Genomic DNA, 19,326 nt, shown 5'->3' on the forward strand with positions numbered 1-19,326 from the left:
GGAAAGGATAGGGCCCAGACTAGGAAGGAGTCTAGTTTGTGAAAGAAGCTTATTGGAACATCTCTGAGGGTGAGATAATACCTGTAATCAGTTTCTTAGTGTATTAGGCTTAGACTTGCATTTTTTATTTTATTTTGCTTGGTGACTTACTTTGTTCTGTCTGTTATTACTTGAAACCACTTAAATCCTATGTGTTATACTTAATAAAATCACTTTTGTGTATTAATAAACCCCAGAGTAAGTGATTAATACCTGAGGCGGTAAACAGCTGTGCATCTCTCTCTATCCATGTTATAGAGGGCGGACAATTTATGAATTTACCCTGTATAAGCTTTATACAGAGTAAAACAGATGTATTTGGGGGTTGGATCCCATTGGGAGCTGGGTGTCTGGGTGCTAGAGACAGGAGCACTTCTTAAGCTGTTTTCACTTACAGCCTGCAGCTTTGGGGGGTGTGGTCCAGACCCTGGGTCTGTGTTGCAGCAGGCTAGAGTGTCTGCTTCAACAAGGCAGGGTTCTGAAGTCCTGAGTTGGCAGGGAAAACAGGCTCAGAGGTAATTTCAGCATGGCAGGTGACAGTCCCAAGGGGGGTCTCTGTGATGAACTGGTCACATCCAGTATGGTGGTGGTGATGTTCATAACACTGACACACAAATTAGAGGCAGTGTAAATTTGTGCTCCGTCTCCTTCGTCAGGGAAGGGATGTTGTCAAACTCCAGGTCATGACTGAAGGCACAGTGTGAACTACAATCTTTACTGTTCTTGAATGAATCGTACTGTGTAACTCATCAGATATAAGCAGAAAGGCTCCGTGGTCAGAACGCCGAGATTCCGACTTGCTCAGCAGAATTGTTTTCTTTCACAGCTTCAACCTATGCTGCATCGTTTGCCATACGTCGCAGGCTGGGGTGCCCCCGTTCCGCATTCCCCCTCCCGGTCAAGTGAAACACACACTCTGTCGCGCTCACTCGTCCCTCCCTGGTCGTCCCCCGCCCCCAGCTGAGCGATAGCTCCTGCGCCGCTGCCACCCAGCGGTGCTGGCCGCGGCTGCGAGACTGCGCCGCCGGCTGGGTGCCGCTCGCGGGCTGCGCTGCAGGTGGTGGCGGGAGAAGCAGGAAGCGGGCCGGGCCGGGGAGCAGGATGGCGGCCGGGGACTCGGAGAACATCCGCTACTGTGCGCGCTTCTCCTACCTCTGCCTCAAGTTCACCCTCATCACCTACGCCACGCTCTTCTGGGTGAGCGCGGGCGGGGGGCCGGGGAGAGACCCCGAGCCCCGCTGGGACCAGTCTGCAGCCACCGCCCTGCCCAGCAAATCCCCCCAGGCCAGGGCAGGGCGGGAGCTGCCCGCGCACTCCGCGGGGCAGAGTTGTTGGTTTTATTTATTGGGGGGTGGAGGAGAGGGAACGCTCGAGTCATCCTCCGCGTGGATGTGCGTTCCCGGTCCGCGAAGTGCGGGGGAAGGCCAGGGAGGTTTTCCCCTTCGGCGGGGTTTGGTGCGTGGGCATGGACGAATGTTGTAACCGAATGAGATCTCTGGCGTCAATGCACCGCCTGCCCTAGGAGGACCTTCGGAAGCCTCTGGGGCGCAGATCTGTGGTTGTCACTGGGTAACAATCAACTGGTGTTGGCAGTTAGCGACTTTCCGAGGTGGAAGCGTGTGGCAGGTGGCATGAAAATCAGTTGTGTACAGTAACAGCAAAACATTGCTTTGTCTCACTCAGATGGGAGTAGGAAAGCTAAGAAGGGGAAAGACCTCACCCACTAGAGAACCAGTTGTTTTGTGTCTGATTAATGTAGGATGGTTTCAATTTTAAGTTTGTGGGTTGTTCAGTGATGTTTCATCTGCTCTGTTCTGTGCTTTTAAAAGAGGAAGGTGCAATGTTGCTTGATGTCTTTTACTGATTTTCTTAGGAAAGGTAGTACAAACTCTCTGCGCGTGATATTTATACTATCGTGCAAAGCAGCAGACCAGCTCTCATAGTGCTGAAGACAATTGTTCAGGCTTGGTAGGTGAAGAACTTCTGTTGAAAGAGACATCATCCAGGCTGTTACAGCCCAAATCCAATTTACATGTTTGTCCTTCTCAAAAATGGCAACTTCACCTTTGATATGCATCCTGAGTATGAAAACAATGATCAGAGGCGAACACTCATTTAGGGGGAAAAAATAGCAAATTTCCATTTTCAGGGTGTGAAGTTCTGGATTTACAGCACAATCTGACAGACCATTTTCTGGTGAGATTTGTTTCTGTCTTTGTCTTCACAGGGCTCCAAATTCAAGACTACTGCATTTCTTGTTTTGAAGATCTGATAATTTTTCCCTAGTAGAGAGAGATTTTTAAAGTAAGACTTTTTGTTTTAAAGCATGAGTTGGGAGAACATGTTACTTTGGGTTTCTGAGTCTTCATAATGTAGTATCCCTTTAGGTTTTGTTTTGAAGAAACAACTACAATTTGAGGAATAACTGAAAATCAGAACATAAAGCACATTGCCTTTACTTCAGACTTTTTTGGGTATTCAGTATCTTTTAGCCTCTTTTGTTTTATTATTATTTTTTTTAATAGAAAATTAACCTTTTCTTCTCCTTGGATTCCTAATTTCACTCTAGCAACCATTCCCTAAGTAGAACCTTCTGCAAAAAATGGTCAGGGCAACAATAATTATAGTCTCCCAGATTAGGATACTTGTCCTAGTAATAACATTTTACTAATTTTGTTCTGTTGTTCTGTGTTCAAAGGGTTTCTAGTAAATTGATTTATATACAGATATGCCTTCTGTTCTTTCTTAAACACCACATTATCTTTTTTTCTGTAAGCAAACTTTCTGTAAAGGCACCCTTGTACCTCATTTACTTGTCTGCTCTTTCATTTGGCATGGTGGGCTTGTTCTAATGTGGCATATTACACCACTTAATAATACACCACTTAGTAACAGAAAAGTCAGCCCTGGTATCACTGAGTACCTGCCCAGACCAAAGTAGCTTTCAAACACCTTAAGAAATTTAGTCTTTATTTGTAATTCTCCCCTCCCTCCCCCCTGGATTTTCAACTAGGAAAGTATGCTAAACTTGTTCCTCCTATCATATATCAAAATACATAAAGTGCAGTCTAACACCATGGAATAGTTGTTAAAAGGAAATTAGATATAATGTTTTGGTAATTAGAAATGTTAGTTAATAATAATGTTCGGGTGAGCTAAGATTAGCTTATGTGAATGGAGTTTGCAAACATATAGTTTACAAAAACAATCCTGAAGAGACAGAATTTAAATTTGTACGTTAATGGAGGAAAGTTTATACACACTATCTTCCCTTAATAACTCCTTGACACCTCAGCACAGAGTCCAGGCAGGTTTTACCATGCCACCCCATCCTCAACAAAATTACTGTAAATGTTCCAAAAATGAAAAGAAGAAAAACTATAAATAACAGACCTGCAAATATAGAATTCCCAAGGCATCTATATTTTAGTGATCCTTTCAATTTATTTATTTTATTTATTTAAACTTTATTTATATCTAAATGCTTAACTCATTAATATATTAAGAAGGCGGTTTGGAACTTGAAAGTGGGACAGAGGCCACAATGAAAGAGCTGTTGGAGGAGGAAAGGATGGGGGCTGATAGCATTTATTCTTGCAGAGGGCTTCCTTTGTTAGTATAATTGTCTTCTTTCACAGATTGAATGTATGATGTATTGTTTGAAATATGTCGCAGGCTTGTGTTCCCTCTAAATTCTCCATTCTCCCAATGAAGTAAAACAGATCTCCTTACTTGTCCAAATGTGTAATAAGTACCTAAGGCTGAATTATTTTTTCTGTTATGCTGACACAATCCCACTGACTTCTGAGAGTAGATTTTTGTTCTTTATAGTGAACAACCCTTCTAGCTTGTGAAGGAATTTCAATATATTACTCACTTGTTTACATCTTTATTGACTGTACTTAACTGCTCTATACTTTCTCCTCTGTTAGGGTTATACTTTGGTTCATGCTGAGCACATTCACCTCCCATTTACTTCCATTAGTTTCTGTGGGCACTACTCTCTTAAGCACACTTGCAAAGCAGCCAGAGAGCTGGCCTACTGGGGCAACTGGGAATTCCTCTGGTGTCAGAGTTTTGCTAACCTGCAATAGGGGCCAAACCACTTGCTGGCAGTCTCAGCATAGAATTGAGGCAAAGGTGATGTAAAGCCAACTTAACCCCTTGTTTCTCCTGGTAATTGCCAGAATTACTGTTCTCGTCATATTTTTTAACGCTTAATAGTAATGATTTTTTTGCAATAATGGGTTCAAGGCTGGAGCATTTAATTAAAGAATAAGTATAAAATTTGTAAATTGTAAGACTTTTTTTTCTTAATTTGTGGGTTTGATCAAGCAAATGGGTCTCTCTCAAAATCTGATCCTGTTGCTTGCCCACATGCATTTTACAGATTTTCTGAGACAAATCTGTTTGTTTAAACTAATTTTTGCTCCTGTCAACATTATTGAAAATGCACAAAGAAGAATAAAAATAGTCTGCAAAAACTTGATTTGACTGTCAAAATGAATAAATTTGTTTCAAGGTCCTGTCTCTGCTATGGTTTCAACTGTGCATCTAGAACTCTGTTCAAAAACTGCTGACTTTTCTAGACAACTGATTTCCAACACTTCCAGCTAATGAGATAGTAGCATAATTTATCTCTCCAATGTGAAGAGGTATTTATGTTATGCTAGCCATAATAACATTATCAATTCCCTTCTCCTCCAAGGCCTGCATCCTAGGTTGGCCTGTAGTAGGGTTTGTAACAATAGTGAGTGTGATGTGAACATAAAGCATTTTATAACACTGTTAGACTGTAATTGAGTTTTGAAACTGGTGTCAAACACGAATACAGCCTTAATGTAGACAAGATGTTAGTCACTGATACAGGTTTAAAAAGCTGTTTTCCCAGAGGTTCTAACCATAATTATGTTTTAAAATAAAACCCATTTCCCCCATCCAAGGTTTCAAGATGAAAATAACTAGTGCTGATAGTCACAGAATTACTTGACACACTTAAACTTTTGTATGTGAATTAAATAGTAAATTTAGTGCTGGGACCAGTAGTTAAAAAACTGCTTTTTCTTCCACTTGGGAAAGTGACTCCACTCTTTTCCACACACACAAAAATACAGAGGATGTCCCTATCCTTTGGTGATACATATCCAATTAATACAAATAAAGGCCAAATCACTTCTGGCGTGAATAAAATATGATTTGCCAAATTTAAATTCAGTTGTGAAGGGATAGGATACAAAATATACATATGTCTTTGTGGTTATCTATGGCCTTGTCTACACTGCCATGTTTTGTTGCCAAAACTGCCCTTTGTCGACCAAAACAGTGAGTGCATACACTGCGAGGAGACTTTTGTTGGGAAAAGTCCCAGTAGCATAGGGAGCAGGGCAAAAGCCACAAGCATGGAGTAGATGTACCCTCGTTTCCCTGCTTACCCTTATCAGTGAGATGTCTGCTAGAATGATCTCCGCCTGTGGAAAAGTGTGGGGGAATTTTAGAATTTGTTCCCTAGAATGCTGCACCATGAACACACATGTGTTCTTTTCCCCGTGTGGAGAGCCCTCCCTCTCTCATCCCAGCCAACACTCACAATGCTTTGGCTGTTCGCAGAGATGTGTGCCTGGCTAGGGTCAGTGAGAAAGTGATGGCAATGTTGCAAAGGGTGTATTTAACCGAATTGTTTCAATGCTGTGTGTGAATTTAACAATCTCACTTCTGTGCATTGTCCCCTGTGCTTCGCCAGATGTGGCCTTCAGGAACACCCCATGCACCTGGCTGAGCGTCTCCACAGGTAAGAAAGCACCCAGACGTAGCAAAGAAGACATGTTCTGGGAGGTTCTGCAGTGCTCCATACAGAAAAGAGGGAACACAAGTAGTACTGGGAAGCCGAATGGCATGACAGAAAAGAGAATCGCGCATTTGTTAAGGATGGAACTGAGCGGATGATTAAAGTAATGGAGGAGCAAACGCAGATGCTGATGTCCTTAATAATGCTGCAGACTGAGCAGATCCGTGCTCCACCTCCACTGCAGAATATTCAGAACTATTTTCCATTGAGGCACCTCTGACAGAGATATGTTACTGGTGCTCATTGTCAAAGTGCTGCCTCAAAGCCTCCCTGATTCGAATAGCCCCCTTCTGGGCTCCTCTGACAGCCCTGGTATCTGGCTGCTCAAAATCAGCGGCCAAGCAGTCTGCTTCAACACTCTACCCCTGAGCAAATCTTTCACCCTTAGCTTCACAGAGATTATGCAACATACAGCACCCGGCTATGACCATGGATATATTATCCTCAGTGAGGGCTAATCTGCCATAAAGGCATCACCAGCATGCCTTTAATCTGCCAAAGGCACATTCAACTGTCATCTGGCACCCATGGATCCTGTTGTTGAACCATTCCTTACTGCTGTTCAGGTGTCCTGTATAAGGTTTCATGAGCCATGGCTGTAAGGGATACGTCGGATCCTCCAGGATCACTATGGGCATTTCAACATCCCCCACTGTAATCTTCTGGTTTGGAAAGAAAGTCCTCGCTTGAAGCTTTCTGTACAGGCCGGTGTTCCTGAAGATGCATGAGTCATGCACCTTTCCAGACCACCCTGCAATGATGTCAGTGAAATGCCCATGGTGATCCACAAGTGCCTGCAACACCATGGAGAAATACCCCTTCCTATTGATATACTCCATCGCAAGGTGTTCTGGTGCCAAAATGGGAATGTGTGCGCCATCTATCACCCCTCCGCCATTAGGGAAACCCATTTCTGCAAAGCCATCCACTAGCTCATGCACATTTCCCAGAGTCACAGTCCAGGATGTGATTTATTGCCCTGCACACTTGTATTAACACAGCCCCAATGGTCGACTTCCCCACGCCAAACTGATTCGTGACTGACTGGTAGCAGTCTGAAGTCACCAGCTTCCACACAGCGATTGCCACACGCTTCTCTACTGAAAGGGCAGCTCTCATTCTGGTGTCCTTGTGCCACAGATCTGGGGCGAGCTCCGCACACAGTTCCAGGAAGGTGGCTTTCAGCATCCGAAAGTTCTGTAGCCACTGCTCCTTATCCCACATGTGCATGATGATATGATCCCACCATTCAGTTCTTGCTTCCTGAGCCCAAAAGTGATGATCTATCCTATGCACCTGCTCTGTGAATGCCAAAAGCAATCTAAAGTTGCTCCTATCCATATCACATAGAATGTTGGGCACCTGCGAGTCTTCCTCAGTTAGGAACTTCACGATTAACTGCACTGCCATCTGCGAAGTCTTCATGACAGTTAACAGAGCATAGGCGAGCAGGGCAGGATCCATCCCTTCTCACAAAGATGCCAGGGTGCATAGCAAAGAAGGGCCATTGCAAAAATGCCACAAAAAAAGCCAGAAGACCCTGGAGTGCTGGGACAGAAAGCAATGCATCACAGGACATTTAGCCCTGTCCCAAAATGCACCGTGATCCACCGTGATTTGCTGGTTATGAGTATGCCATTTGTATGCATGTATCTTTTTTTATTTGAAGTTATTTGAAGTTATAAGTATTGGCTGTATACCCAGATTTCAAATGTTTGCTCCTGGGGTAACGCCCACAAGGTAGTTAGCCAGCACATCTTGGAGGTACTATTCAAATTGAGTGACCAATCAAAAGAACATTTAACTGACAATGAACCATGCAAGATTCCTATTACACTTAATGGAATTTCCTGTAATGACTATGCGAAATGCATGAACATGTGACTTGTCCATGTGACTCCAACCGCCATCTTGTTACTGTACTTTTCCACAGTAAGAACAATGGGATTCTCTCCACATGGCAGAAGATATCAAAGGCTCTGGAAACACCTCTGTTTTGCCTCTTTTCTGCTCCAGCCTCTGGACTATGAACTTACATTAATGGAAGCATTCTAACCAAGGAATTGAGGACCTTCCAGTGATTTGGAAGCAGCCAGAGACTTGACTTAGCAGTGATGGAATAAACTGCTGGCCTATGAGCCTGAACCAAGAACTTTGCGATTATTGTATGTATTTGATTCCTTTAACTAATTTTAACTCTCACCTTTCTTTCTTTTTATGAATAAACCTTTAGATTTTAGATACTAAAGGATTGGCATCAGCATGATTTTTGGGTAAGATCTGGGTTATATATTGATCTGGGTGTGTGGCTGGTCCTTTGGGATCAGGACAACCTTTTATTTGATGAGACTGGTTGTAAAGAACCACTCACCTTGAAATCCACCGTTTTTGGTGGTGATATAAGAACTGGAATGTCTAAGGAAACTGCTTTTATCGCTTCTTGTTAGCCAGTGTGGTGAAACAGAAGTTTACTTTTGTTGCTGGTTTGGTATATCCTATGGGGGATTAGCCACCAGTCTTGGGGCATGTCATCAGTTTTTCTCATCAGTTTTTCCTGAATTTGGCATCCTCAGTTGTGGCCCACAAAGGCACGGTTACAGGTGTCGTGCTGCACTGTGGGATAGGTACCCACAGTGCATTGCTCACACTGTCGATGGTGCCCCCACTGTGGACGCGATCTGCCGACAGAGGGAGGAAGTGTGAACATGAAATTGCGATTTTTATTATGTCAACTTTTGGGTGTCGACATCACTTTTGTCGACACAAATTGGTAGCGTAGACATGGCCTATGTGTGGTTTGGATTTCTGCAGCAGCTGGAAGAAGGAGAAGAGTCAACACTGGCAGAAAAGGGTAAGTTGGAGGGGTTAAAGTTCTTTCCCAATCTGTTACCTCTTGGTTGAGGCAAAGCAATGATGCCGGTTTTTTTAGTCATCTGTGTGAGGTTTTTTTTAGCCATTTAGGCTGTGAGTTTTGGTTTTTTTGATGGTTTGCCAATAGAAATAATGAATACAGTAATAAAGCTGGGTAGTATGCACATTTTACAAAAAATTATTCCACCTGTGTGTAAGAGAAGTGCACACGAGGACAAGTTTATTCAAGTAATGGTATTGCTGGATAGAGGGGTAATTATATTGTCAGCATCATACTTTTTGATCTGTATATTAATGCTAATTTAGGATTTTAAAAAAATTCACATTTCAAAAATGTACAAGTAAATATAAGCATAACCCACGTGCACAGGGATTATAATAATGTATCTATTCTTTCTTTAGGAATTCCCTCTGCTAAAAAAAAAGTCTTTATACAGTATGGAATATGTGTGTATTGCATGATGGTATGGAGTAAATGTTTTATTAGCATGATTGTGGGAAGGTAGCATTACTCCTGAATGGGAAAGCTACAAACGAGTGCCAGTAAATGCTTTATACCTCCCACATTTCTATGTCATGTTTTGCAGAATAACTATTTTAGAAATATTCTAGTGAGTTTTTATACATTTTATTGGCACCAAGTTTTGTAACTGTCTACCTGTCAAATGCCACTATTTTGAAATGTGAAATGTTGGAGCCTTCCAGAAGTAGAAGTACATGCTGTATGTCCTGTTGGGAAGCTCGGACTATCCCTTGTGTATAGTTTGCATTTCAAGTCTTGATGGGTTATGAGATATCACGTCTTAAACCTGTCATTTTTCCAACACTGAATAGTGTCCATTCTGGTTCTCAGGCAGCCCAGTGTAATCTTTTGGGGAATGGGAAGAAAGGAGACATAGTTGTGGTATGTTGATTTAATAAAAGAAAATAGCTGAAACTTCTTCTGAGTTTGGAATATCTAAAGTAGTCTTGGAGGAGATGGATGGGCAGAATGCAGGATTAAGTGGACAAAAGTGCATTTCGTCATATGGCCCTGCAGTTTTTTAGCTAGGTATCATCACCAGATATGCAAAATTTGTATGTGGAGCATATATGTTCCTACTTCCAGACAAAAATCTTTAGGAAGATGTGGTTAGGTTTGCAAATATGGATCAATAACTCAAGGGAAAAATCTTTCAACAGAATTTTCTAGTGTTAAAACTACAAACTTCTGAAAACCAGGGAATTCATATGTAAGTTTCTTTGTAGAAACTTAACTCTGACTTTATATCCCTACCATCTTGCGTGCCCTCTGTGTAAGGTATATACTTGCTTGACAAGTATTTCAGCTACTAGACAAAACAAATCCTCAAATCTTGATGGTTTGGCTATAAATGCTGACAGCTGAGGACATCTTAAACACTGTATACTGTACTTTAGTGTCTTATGTGCAGTTGCTTATGATAGTGCATAGTAAGTTCTACCAACTTCCTAGCAGAGTATACTTAGTATAACTGCAAGTCTATACTAGGTTTAAATTATCTGCAGTAGCAGGGGTGGCTCTAGGAATTGCGCCGCCCCAAGCAGGGCGGCACGCCGCGGGGGGCGCTCTGGCGGTCGCCGGTCCCGCGGCTCTGGTGGACCTCCTGCAGACATGCCTGCAGAGGGTCCGCTGGTCCCGCGGCTCCGGTGGACCTCCCGCAGGCACGCCTGCGGGAGGTCCACCGGAGCCGCCTGCCGCCCTCCCGCGGCACACCGCCCCAAGCACGCGCTTGGCACGCTGGGGTCTGGAGCCGGCCCTGTGCAGTAGTAGGGAGCTTGAACAGTGTATAGTAAAGGGTTGTAAAATTTCTAAGCTACGAGAGTGCAAACATACACCTGAAACTTGTTTTTCAGTTCTTACAATGTATACAAGAGATTATTGTGGACAGATTTCTTATTTTCTTTTTAAACAAACTAATTCCAAACAGGAAACATTGTATACCAGCTTTATTCTGGAGTAGATTTTATTGTTGAGATTTAAGTTCCTGAAAGTTGGAGTTTGTAATGGAAAAACGGACACAGTCCTAACTGTGGTGGCTGTGAGAGGCTTTGATATAGCAGAGTGTAAAGCAGGCATTTGAAATCATGGCAGATCTGAAGGTGCTGATTTAATCAAATTCAGATTTAGACCTGTACATCAGCAGCAGTGTGTAACAGAAAAAGCGGTGCTGTTTCTGGGCAGTAACACTAGGAACTTTATTGACTTAATAATGAGTGTATCTATTCTTAAAAGAGCACTTTTAAAATTTTTTATTGCAAATCATTTCACTGCATATTTATTTTTAAGGTCTTGGATAGGAAGATCTAACACACAAATTAATATAAAACTTTAAGCTAAGTAAGGAATATAGGGCTGTAAGGCTAGCCAAACCCAGATGTATATATTTTAACAAAAAAGGTATTTTCTAGACATTTTTAGTTATGTTAATATGCATGCTATAATAGCCGAAAAGCCGGCCATTTATCCATTAAGTTGGTACTGAAGATTTTTGATAAGACACTGTTTAAAGAGTGAACATGAAAAATCATATACAATTGTATTCAAGTGATGAGAGACAGATTTTAAATAAACACAGGACTAATCCATTTGTGTGTTCTGTTTTTGGCTTTTAGCAAACTATTTCCCCCATCTCAGAGTTTTTTGTAAACTGCAATAACCTCAAAGCATTATTCAGTATCAATATTTTTAGAATAAGATTAAAATACTACATTACATAATAATTCTTTTTAAATTAATGGACTTTGCAAATCTATTATTATACAATTGCTATTATAAGGTTTATTGAAGATTCTTTGGGTTGTTTGCCAATGTGCCTAAGTTTCATACCAGCTAAAGTAATATGAATTGTTATGATAAATAATATAATTTATAACTGATAATTCAAAACATTTTGCTTTTTAAAAGCTAAACTAACATTAGAGATCAGCCTTCTAAAGATGTAAAACCAGTTAAAAATAGCTACAGTAGAAAAGGGCTTGTAATGTAAATAGTAAAGTTGAATAAGCGCTGACTGTCTTTTCTCTTCTGTGATTCATAAACTCCCTTATACAAAAGGCACTCTGAAGTCAGGAAATCGTGTTAGCCTGAATTCAGTCTTATTGATTTAGTTATTTAATGGTTGAATTCAACAAGACAGTGAGAAGTGTTAATGCACAAAGAGAAAAAGACACTAATATCAAGTACACCATCTACACAAGCAGGGCTGACTCCAGGGGTTTGGCCGCCCCAAGCAGCCAAAAAAAAAAAAAAAAAGCCGCGATCGCAATCGGGAGGTCCTTTGCTCCGAGCGGGAGTGAGGGACCCTCCGCCGAATCCCTGAAAGTGCCGCCCCACTCCCGAGTTGCCGCCCCAAGCACCTGCTTGATTAGCTGGTGCCTGGAGCTGGCCCTGTACACAAGTACACCATCAGGTACACCCTTGCAAAGCTCTTGGAAGTTGCATAGTATTACTGGCTAGGTCTACACTACAGACCTTACCGGGGCACAGAAGCTGCACCATGGTAAGGTCTCCTGCGCTCTTTGCCAATTGGTGAGAGCTCTCCCATTGGCATAATTAAACCACCCCCAACGACTGGTGGTAGCTATGTTGGAGGAAGAGCGCCTCCCGCCGACAGAGCTGTCCACCACAGGCACTTAGGTCTGTCGGGAGTGTTTTTTCACGCCCCTGACTGGCAAAAGTTTTACTGACAAAAGTGCTAGTGCAGACATAGCCTAACACAGTGGTTCTCAAACTGGGGGCTTTCCCTACACAAGCGGTGGCCCCAGTTTGAGAACCGCTGGCCTAACAAGAGTAATAGAAACTGTGACCAAATACATGTGTCCATAGCTAATACGAGTCCAAATGCAATCATCTTGTGGACTGAATAGTAGAGAATTTGAATTGGCAGGTTGAAATAGCCATACAAGAGCAGAATAACAAGTATAATTATTTCCTGAAAGCTTGCATTTATGATGTAAAGGGGAAAATTGCTAATCTTGGCAAAATTGAATTATAGTAACAGTCATGCCTATAGTTTAAAGCAGTGGTTCTCAAACTGGGGTTGCCGCTTGTGTAGCGAAAGCCCCTGGCGGGCCGGGCTGGTTTGTTTACCTGCCGGGTCCGCAGGTTAGGCCGATCGCGGCTCCCACTGGCCACGGTTTGCAGCTCCAGGTCAATGAGGGCTGCGTGAAGCGGCGGCCAGCAAATTCCTTGTAAACAAACCAGCCCGGCCCACCAGGGGCTTTCCCTACACAAGCGGCGGCCCCACTTTGAGAACCACTGGTTTAACATGAGTAATATACAGACTTTTTTGCAATACTGATATACAAGTAGGAAGATCTTGTCTACAAGGAACATAAAATTCTCTCTTCAAATTCACTTGGAGGAGGGAAGGAAAAAAGGTAGGTTGGTAAAACTTGCACATGGACTAAGCCCTTGTACATCTTATGCAGAGATTTGGTAAGTGGAAAAGTGCCTGTGTGACTGTTCTTGTCATAATGTGGAGTTATGAGACTGACTCCCAAAAGAGTATCTATAGTGGAGTATCTATAGGTCCAATATCTATAGTAAACTTTTTTTATCAACTTTTCATTATAGTTCTCTTGGCATGAAGTGGTGTGCAAATGAATAACTATGTTCAGGATCACTTTGAACTCATTTGCTTGCAGTGTACTTTAATTTTGGGGTGTGTATAATCTGCAAAGAGAACATTATACAAGTTAAATGTAGAGACCAGTACTTTTAAGTTTTTTTTCTTAACCTAGTGCATGGTGATTGTAGAAGTAAATGATTTGTAATTCATTCCAAAGCAATTAGTGACAATATTTGTATATGACAAGAAGTGACAAAGACAAATTTAATACAATTCATTAAATGACATCTCTATATTTAAGGTAAATATTATTATTTGAAAAAAAATAACACCTGTTTTTCTTTTTTTCATTTCAGTTGATAGGAGCACTTGTTCTTGCTATTGGAATTTATGCAGAAGTTGAAAGACAGAAGTATAAAACCCTTGAAAGTGCCTTTCTAGCCCCAGCAATTATTTTAATACTCTTGGGCATTGTAATGTTTCTTGTATCATTTGTGGGTGTACTGGCTTCTTTAAGAGACAATATATGCCTTCTTCAAGCAGTAAGTACTCCATTTTTTACTGTCTTTTATAGTTTTTGTATTTTTAGATATTACTTGAACTCAACCACCCTAACCATTGCTTCATCTATCTTTTATAACACTGTATAAAAAAAACACAGTATTTTTTCCTCTCCTTCAATTAAATAATAGAGATAAACTATGTAAAGCAAGGCTGGTACACACAACTTTAAAAGCAATACAATCAAGTCACTTTTCTGACTTTAATTAAACATTATAAAATCCTTTATGACGACCTGTTCTTACAAATATTTCTTTGTACAGGCATCTTTGTAATGAATCATCTGGATTATTATTTAATATGTACAAGTGGGATTTTCACAAGTGCTCAGCATTGGCCTAGCTCTGCTCCCACTGATATCATTATTGACGTCTGTGGGAGCAGAGGTCAGCCAATTCTGAGCACTTTTGAAAATCTCATCGTGTGTGTGCATAGCGCCGTAAGTGAACAAATGATGAATAAATAAAAATGTCAAATATTGAGAGATTAGATTGTTTATTTATAAGTAGAATTAATATTATAAATACTTGTAATATTTTCTAATTAGTAGTAAGGTAATAAGATTCCCATCATCATAATATCTCATCTCACTTTATATACCTTGAGATTAGAAATGTACCAAACAGCATCTTCTAAAAACAAAGAGCATATTCTTTGCAGTCCTGAGTTGCAGTAAATCGAGCTTCTCTCAAGCGATCTATATCAGATGAAAATTGTAAATAAACAGTTTAAAGAGATTCCAAGGCTTACAGCTAGAGAAAAGCTAAAGAAAGGGATATCCTATACCTCACTTTAAAAGCCGGTGAATGCCTCGTGATATCTAATTCTAGAGGGTTCACCACTATGAATGCCCTACCTCAAAAGCTTCACCCTTGAAAAAGATAGCTGAAGCATTCTTTCTATGTGTAGTTGATATAACAGCACCTAGGAGGAGAATCAGTCTTTGGCCTGGTCTACACTAGGGTGGGAATCAATCTAAGATAAGCAACTTCAGCTATGAGAATAGTATAGCTGAAGTCGATGTATTTTAGGTCGACTTACCTCACGTCCTCACGGTGCAGGGTCGACTGCCACCGCTCCCCTGTCGCCACCGCTTCCGCCTCTTGCCGCGGTGGTGTACAGGGGTCGATGGCAGAGCGATCGGGGATCGATTTATCGCATTTACACTAGACACGATAAATCGATCCCTGATAGATCGATCACTACCGGCCGATCCGGCGGGTAGTGTAGATGTACCACTAGATGAGATAACTGGGACCTAGAGAAGTAAAGGCTTTATCGATAATAACCCCAATCATGAATAGGCAGTCAAAGTGGATTGCACTGTCTGACGCTTACAAATAGCTGTCTAAGTTAGCCCCAGGTACAATGTGTGCCATTTGTGTAGCCTAATGATAACAAAGGCATGTATTGTGGTAAGGGACTGCATTTGAGAGGAAATGGCACAGTCTCTAGGTCAGCTGAAAATGAAAGAAAAAATATCTGGCCACTGCAACTATTTGAGAACAGAGAAGAGTAGAACCTTGAAACTGCGAATTACTTTGATGGATGGATTTTGCAGCAGTTCTCAAACTGTGGGTTGGGACCCTGTAGACGGGCGGACTCACCCCTGCGGCGCCTCCTGCTGGTGACTTCTGGGAATTAGCTTGATTCAGCTCTGGAGCGCCCTCTGCAGGCCAGTGATCCGCCTGTCCTCTGGCCACCATGTCCCTCCCTGGACCTAGTGCCCCTTTTACATGGGGTGCTGTCCCCTGGCAGTAACCCCTTTCTCTCATGGTCTCCCCTCCCCAGGGAACCCCCACCCTCTATCCCCACCTTGCCTCAGTATATGGCTACTGCCAGTCATTGTCTAGCCCCAACGCCCTGGGGCAGACTGCAGTATCCGCCTACTCATCACTGGCAAGGAGGGTTTGGACCTGCTGCCTTGGCCTACCCCTGAGCTGCCCTCTGCAACCCCCAGTACCTATTAGCCCAATGCTAGGCCGCAGCCTGGGGCTTTCCAGGCTAGAGCTCCCCAGCGCTTCTGCCTTTCCCCAGCCCTGCTCCCCTCAGGTACCTTGTGTCTAGCTCCCTGCAGCCAGGCCCTTCTCCCACTACAAACAGAGAGAGACTAACTGGCTTCTGGCTTCCCTGGCCTTCTTATAAGGCCCTGTTGCTCAGTTTGGGGCATGGCCCCAGCTGCAGCCACTTCCCCCAATCAGCCCAGCCTAAAGGCTGCTTTCTCCAGCCACAACCCCCTCCCAGGGCTGTTTTTAACCCCTTCAGGGCAGGAGCAGGGTAAGCACCCTGCTACAGACCCCAAAGTGGGTTGTGACTCTGTTTTAATGGGGTCGCTAGGGCTGGCTTAGACTTGCTGGGGCCTGGGGCCAAAGCCCAAGGGCTTCAGCCCTGGGTGGCGGGGCTCAGGTTACAGGCCCCCTGCCTGACGCTGAAGCCCTTGGGCTTCGGCTTTGGCCTCCCTGTACAGGGTGGTGGGACGCGGGCTTTGGCCTCCCCACTCAGGGAGGCAGGGCTCGGGCGGGCTCAGGCTTCCATCCCCCCTCCTGGGATCATGTAGTAATTTTTGTTGTCAGAAGGGGCTCACTGCACAACGAAGTTTGAGAACTCCTGGGTTAAGGCATTAAACTGAGAAGCTAGTTGTCAGAAGAAGCATTTTGAGGAGATGGCAGACTCAGACTGAATCTAAACAAGTTGGCTCACATCCAGATCTCTGTCTACCGTTCATTGGGGAAAGCAGGGGGAATGGTTCTGTGGGGTTCATTGAAAAGGAGATGTACAACTGCATATTCAGTATATTGATGGCATTGTAGCACATAGCTCCTCAAAGTCTTAGAGCTGAGACCCCGAGGAGGAAACAGCAGTAACCTAGCACTTCTCTGCTATTTTTGTGAAAGAATGAGTGTAGCTATTTGAGGGCAATTCTGTTCACCCCTGCAGAGTGCTGTGGTCACAAACTTAAGTCATAAACATAAATTACAATAAGGAAAACATATAAACATAATTTTTATTCACCTGTCAAATTTTATTTACTGAATAGTTAAATGTGATACGTAATGTAGGCTAAAATGATGGGTGATTGCGATTTTAAAAAGTACACTGGAAATTGACAGATACCATACAGATACAGAGAAAACTGCTGAGAATCCGAGGTTGAATGATCATAGTCTCTAATTTTACAGCGGTATTGCTTCCCAATGAAGGTTCATGGTGCTTGTTTCTTAGACTAATTCTGTCTCTAGCAGAGGAAAAGACTTCGATCTGTAGTAGTTCCAGGTTGTTCACAACAGTCTGAATAAGATCAGTTTATTAATGTGGGCAGTCTGCAGTGTTTACTTCTGGGCCTTGTTTACCCTTGGTATGTGTCTGTGTTCACAAGTGACAAACTGTATTTTCCTGGTTGGGGGTTGGGAGAGGAAGGAGTAGGTCAGAAGCAGGAAGTACAAAAATTTCCAGTGCTCTACGTACATAGTACAGCACTAGTTTTTGCCCTCATGTTTCTGAAAAAGGGAAGTGTGGTGGTAGTTAACATCTGACCCTCTTAAAGCGCTCTCACTTTGCTATCAAATGTACTAAGTCCCAGATTTGGCTGACCTTGAATACTACTGATCTTTTCTGGAAGCACAAAAACATAATGTTCTGTGTTTGTTCTAGCAGTTTGTTAATATGCTATTCCAAGAGCTATGATGCTGTTATAAAGAGAGGAAGAGGTATTTTGGCATGATAAATGCAATGCAAGTCTTTAAAAGCTGAAATAAATTTGTTAGTCTCTAAGGTGCCACAAGTACTCCTGTTCTTTTTGCGGATACAGACTAACACGGCTTCTACTCTGAAACCTCTCAAACCACAGTTTATATATATATTAACCTTGAGTTTTCTTGTTGTCTTCAAAAGTATATCGAGATTTAGAAAATTGTTCAGTATGTTGGAGGTTAAAAATTCCTGATTTAAAGCAGAACAATTGAAGGAATAACTGAGGAAATTTGATCCTAAGCTTATTTAGGATATTTTTTTGCAATTACATTTTGCAGTTTATGTACATCCTTGGTATTTGTCTCCTCATTGAACTGGTCGGTGGAGTTGTGGCACTGATCTTCAGAAATAAGGTGAGCAAAATTAGTTTGTTTTTTACTCCTTAGTAATATTATGTATAATATGCAAATGCGTGGCTACACTGTTTACATCTGAACACTAAAAGGTGAGGGACTAAAGAAAGGTACTATTTTTAAAGTTTTTTTCAAATTAGTAGGAAAAAAGGAAGTGTCATAACTTGTGCAACTGGGAAAAGGTTATGTATATGGCTCATTAGTAAGGATCTGCAATACATGCAGAACTGGTTTGCAAAAGCTTTCTGTGTTGTGAAATGCTTTTCTTCGTTTTATCTCCCATGTTCCACCCTTTGCTGCTTTCTGAAAATTTCAGCTGCCTAGGGAGACTTGGGCACTTCTGGGTGAACAATCTGTTTTGCATTTCATTTTCACCTTACTCGTGTATGTTAGTACAGTAGTGCTTAACATTATCTCAGTTCTGTTACTAGGTCAGAGAATCTTTCTTTCAATAACCAAACTACTTTGCTCTGACAGACTAGATCAACCAAACACTTTGCATATTGATTAAATTAAAAAATGGACTGTTTAATCTATGTGTGTGTGTGTTTTTGGCAGATAGGTAATAGATTACTCTTTTCTGTTAAAGTTTTAGGACATAAATGTATATGCCAGGTTAAGTAGCAGAAGCCTATACACATTTATTTTATTTTTTCTATTGGCAAAATCAGTAAGAACATTCAAAAGGAACAAAGGAGCAAAAAACAAAGGGCCACCCCCCCCAGTGTCCTACATCTATCTCTTCGAAAGAAAGCGTTCTTATGGATAGCTTTAAACACATAATTTTTAAACAAGTTGCCATTTTACTTCTCACTGTTGTATTGAAACAAGCTTTCCCTTTCCCCAGCATTGCTCTTTCCACTTGATGCTACAGTGAAGTTCTGAAATTGAATTGTAACATCAAAAGATGGGTTATCTTCACTTTTAAAAGTTATATTTAACAGTGACAGTAACATATACTTAACATTGAGCAAATTATTCTTCTAAATTCCACTTAAAGTGAGAAACTAGACATCAGAATGGAACCCAACAAATGTGTTTACATTGTATTAGAATCAAAATGAGCGGACATTATAGTAAATAGAAGATTTGAGTCATGGTAAATAAAAAATCTGAAGTTCAATTTGCTGGTTTTTGAGTGTGGGGAAAGGGTTGCTATTGATTTTCATAAAGAAAAGGGTCCAATTGGTCATTCCTCTGACTCTCCCCTCACAACTTTATTTCTATTGGCTTAGTTGACTCTCTCAGCAGAGAGATTAATAACTGAAGGGATCTGGGGGCTGTACTGCCCTCTTTCAGGGTTGGTGGAGAGCTT

General features: G+C 41.9%; 1 protein-coding gene across 1 annotated transcript in view; it reads left to right on the forward strand.

Annotated features, from left to right (window-relative positions):
• Positions 1 to 1,060: 1,060 nt before the first annotated feature.
• TSPAN15 (tetraspanin 15) overlaps positions 1,061 to 19,326 on the forward strand; it is a 32,066-nt gene continuing 13,800 nt past the window's right edge. Inside the window, exons 1-3 of the mRNA XM_045025758.1 lie at positions 1,061 to 1,236; positions 13,704 to 13,889; positions 17,937 to 18,011. Of these exons, the coding sequence (XP_044881693.1) occupies positions 1,141 to 1,236; positions 13,704 to 13,889; positions 17,937 to 18,011 (357 nt within the window). The 5' untranslated portion in view covers positions 1,061 to 1,140. The remainder of the gene's footprint in view (positions 1,237 to 13,703; positions 13,890 to 17,936; positions 18,012 to 19,326) is intronic.

This window comes from Mauremys mutica, chromosome 7, assembly GCF_020497125.1.
Source record: "Mauremys mutica isolate MM-2020 ecotype Southern chromosome 7, ASM2049712v1, whole genome shotgun sequence".
NCBI lineage: Eukaryota > Metazoa > Chordata > Testudines > Geoemydidae > Mauremys > Mauremys mutica.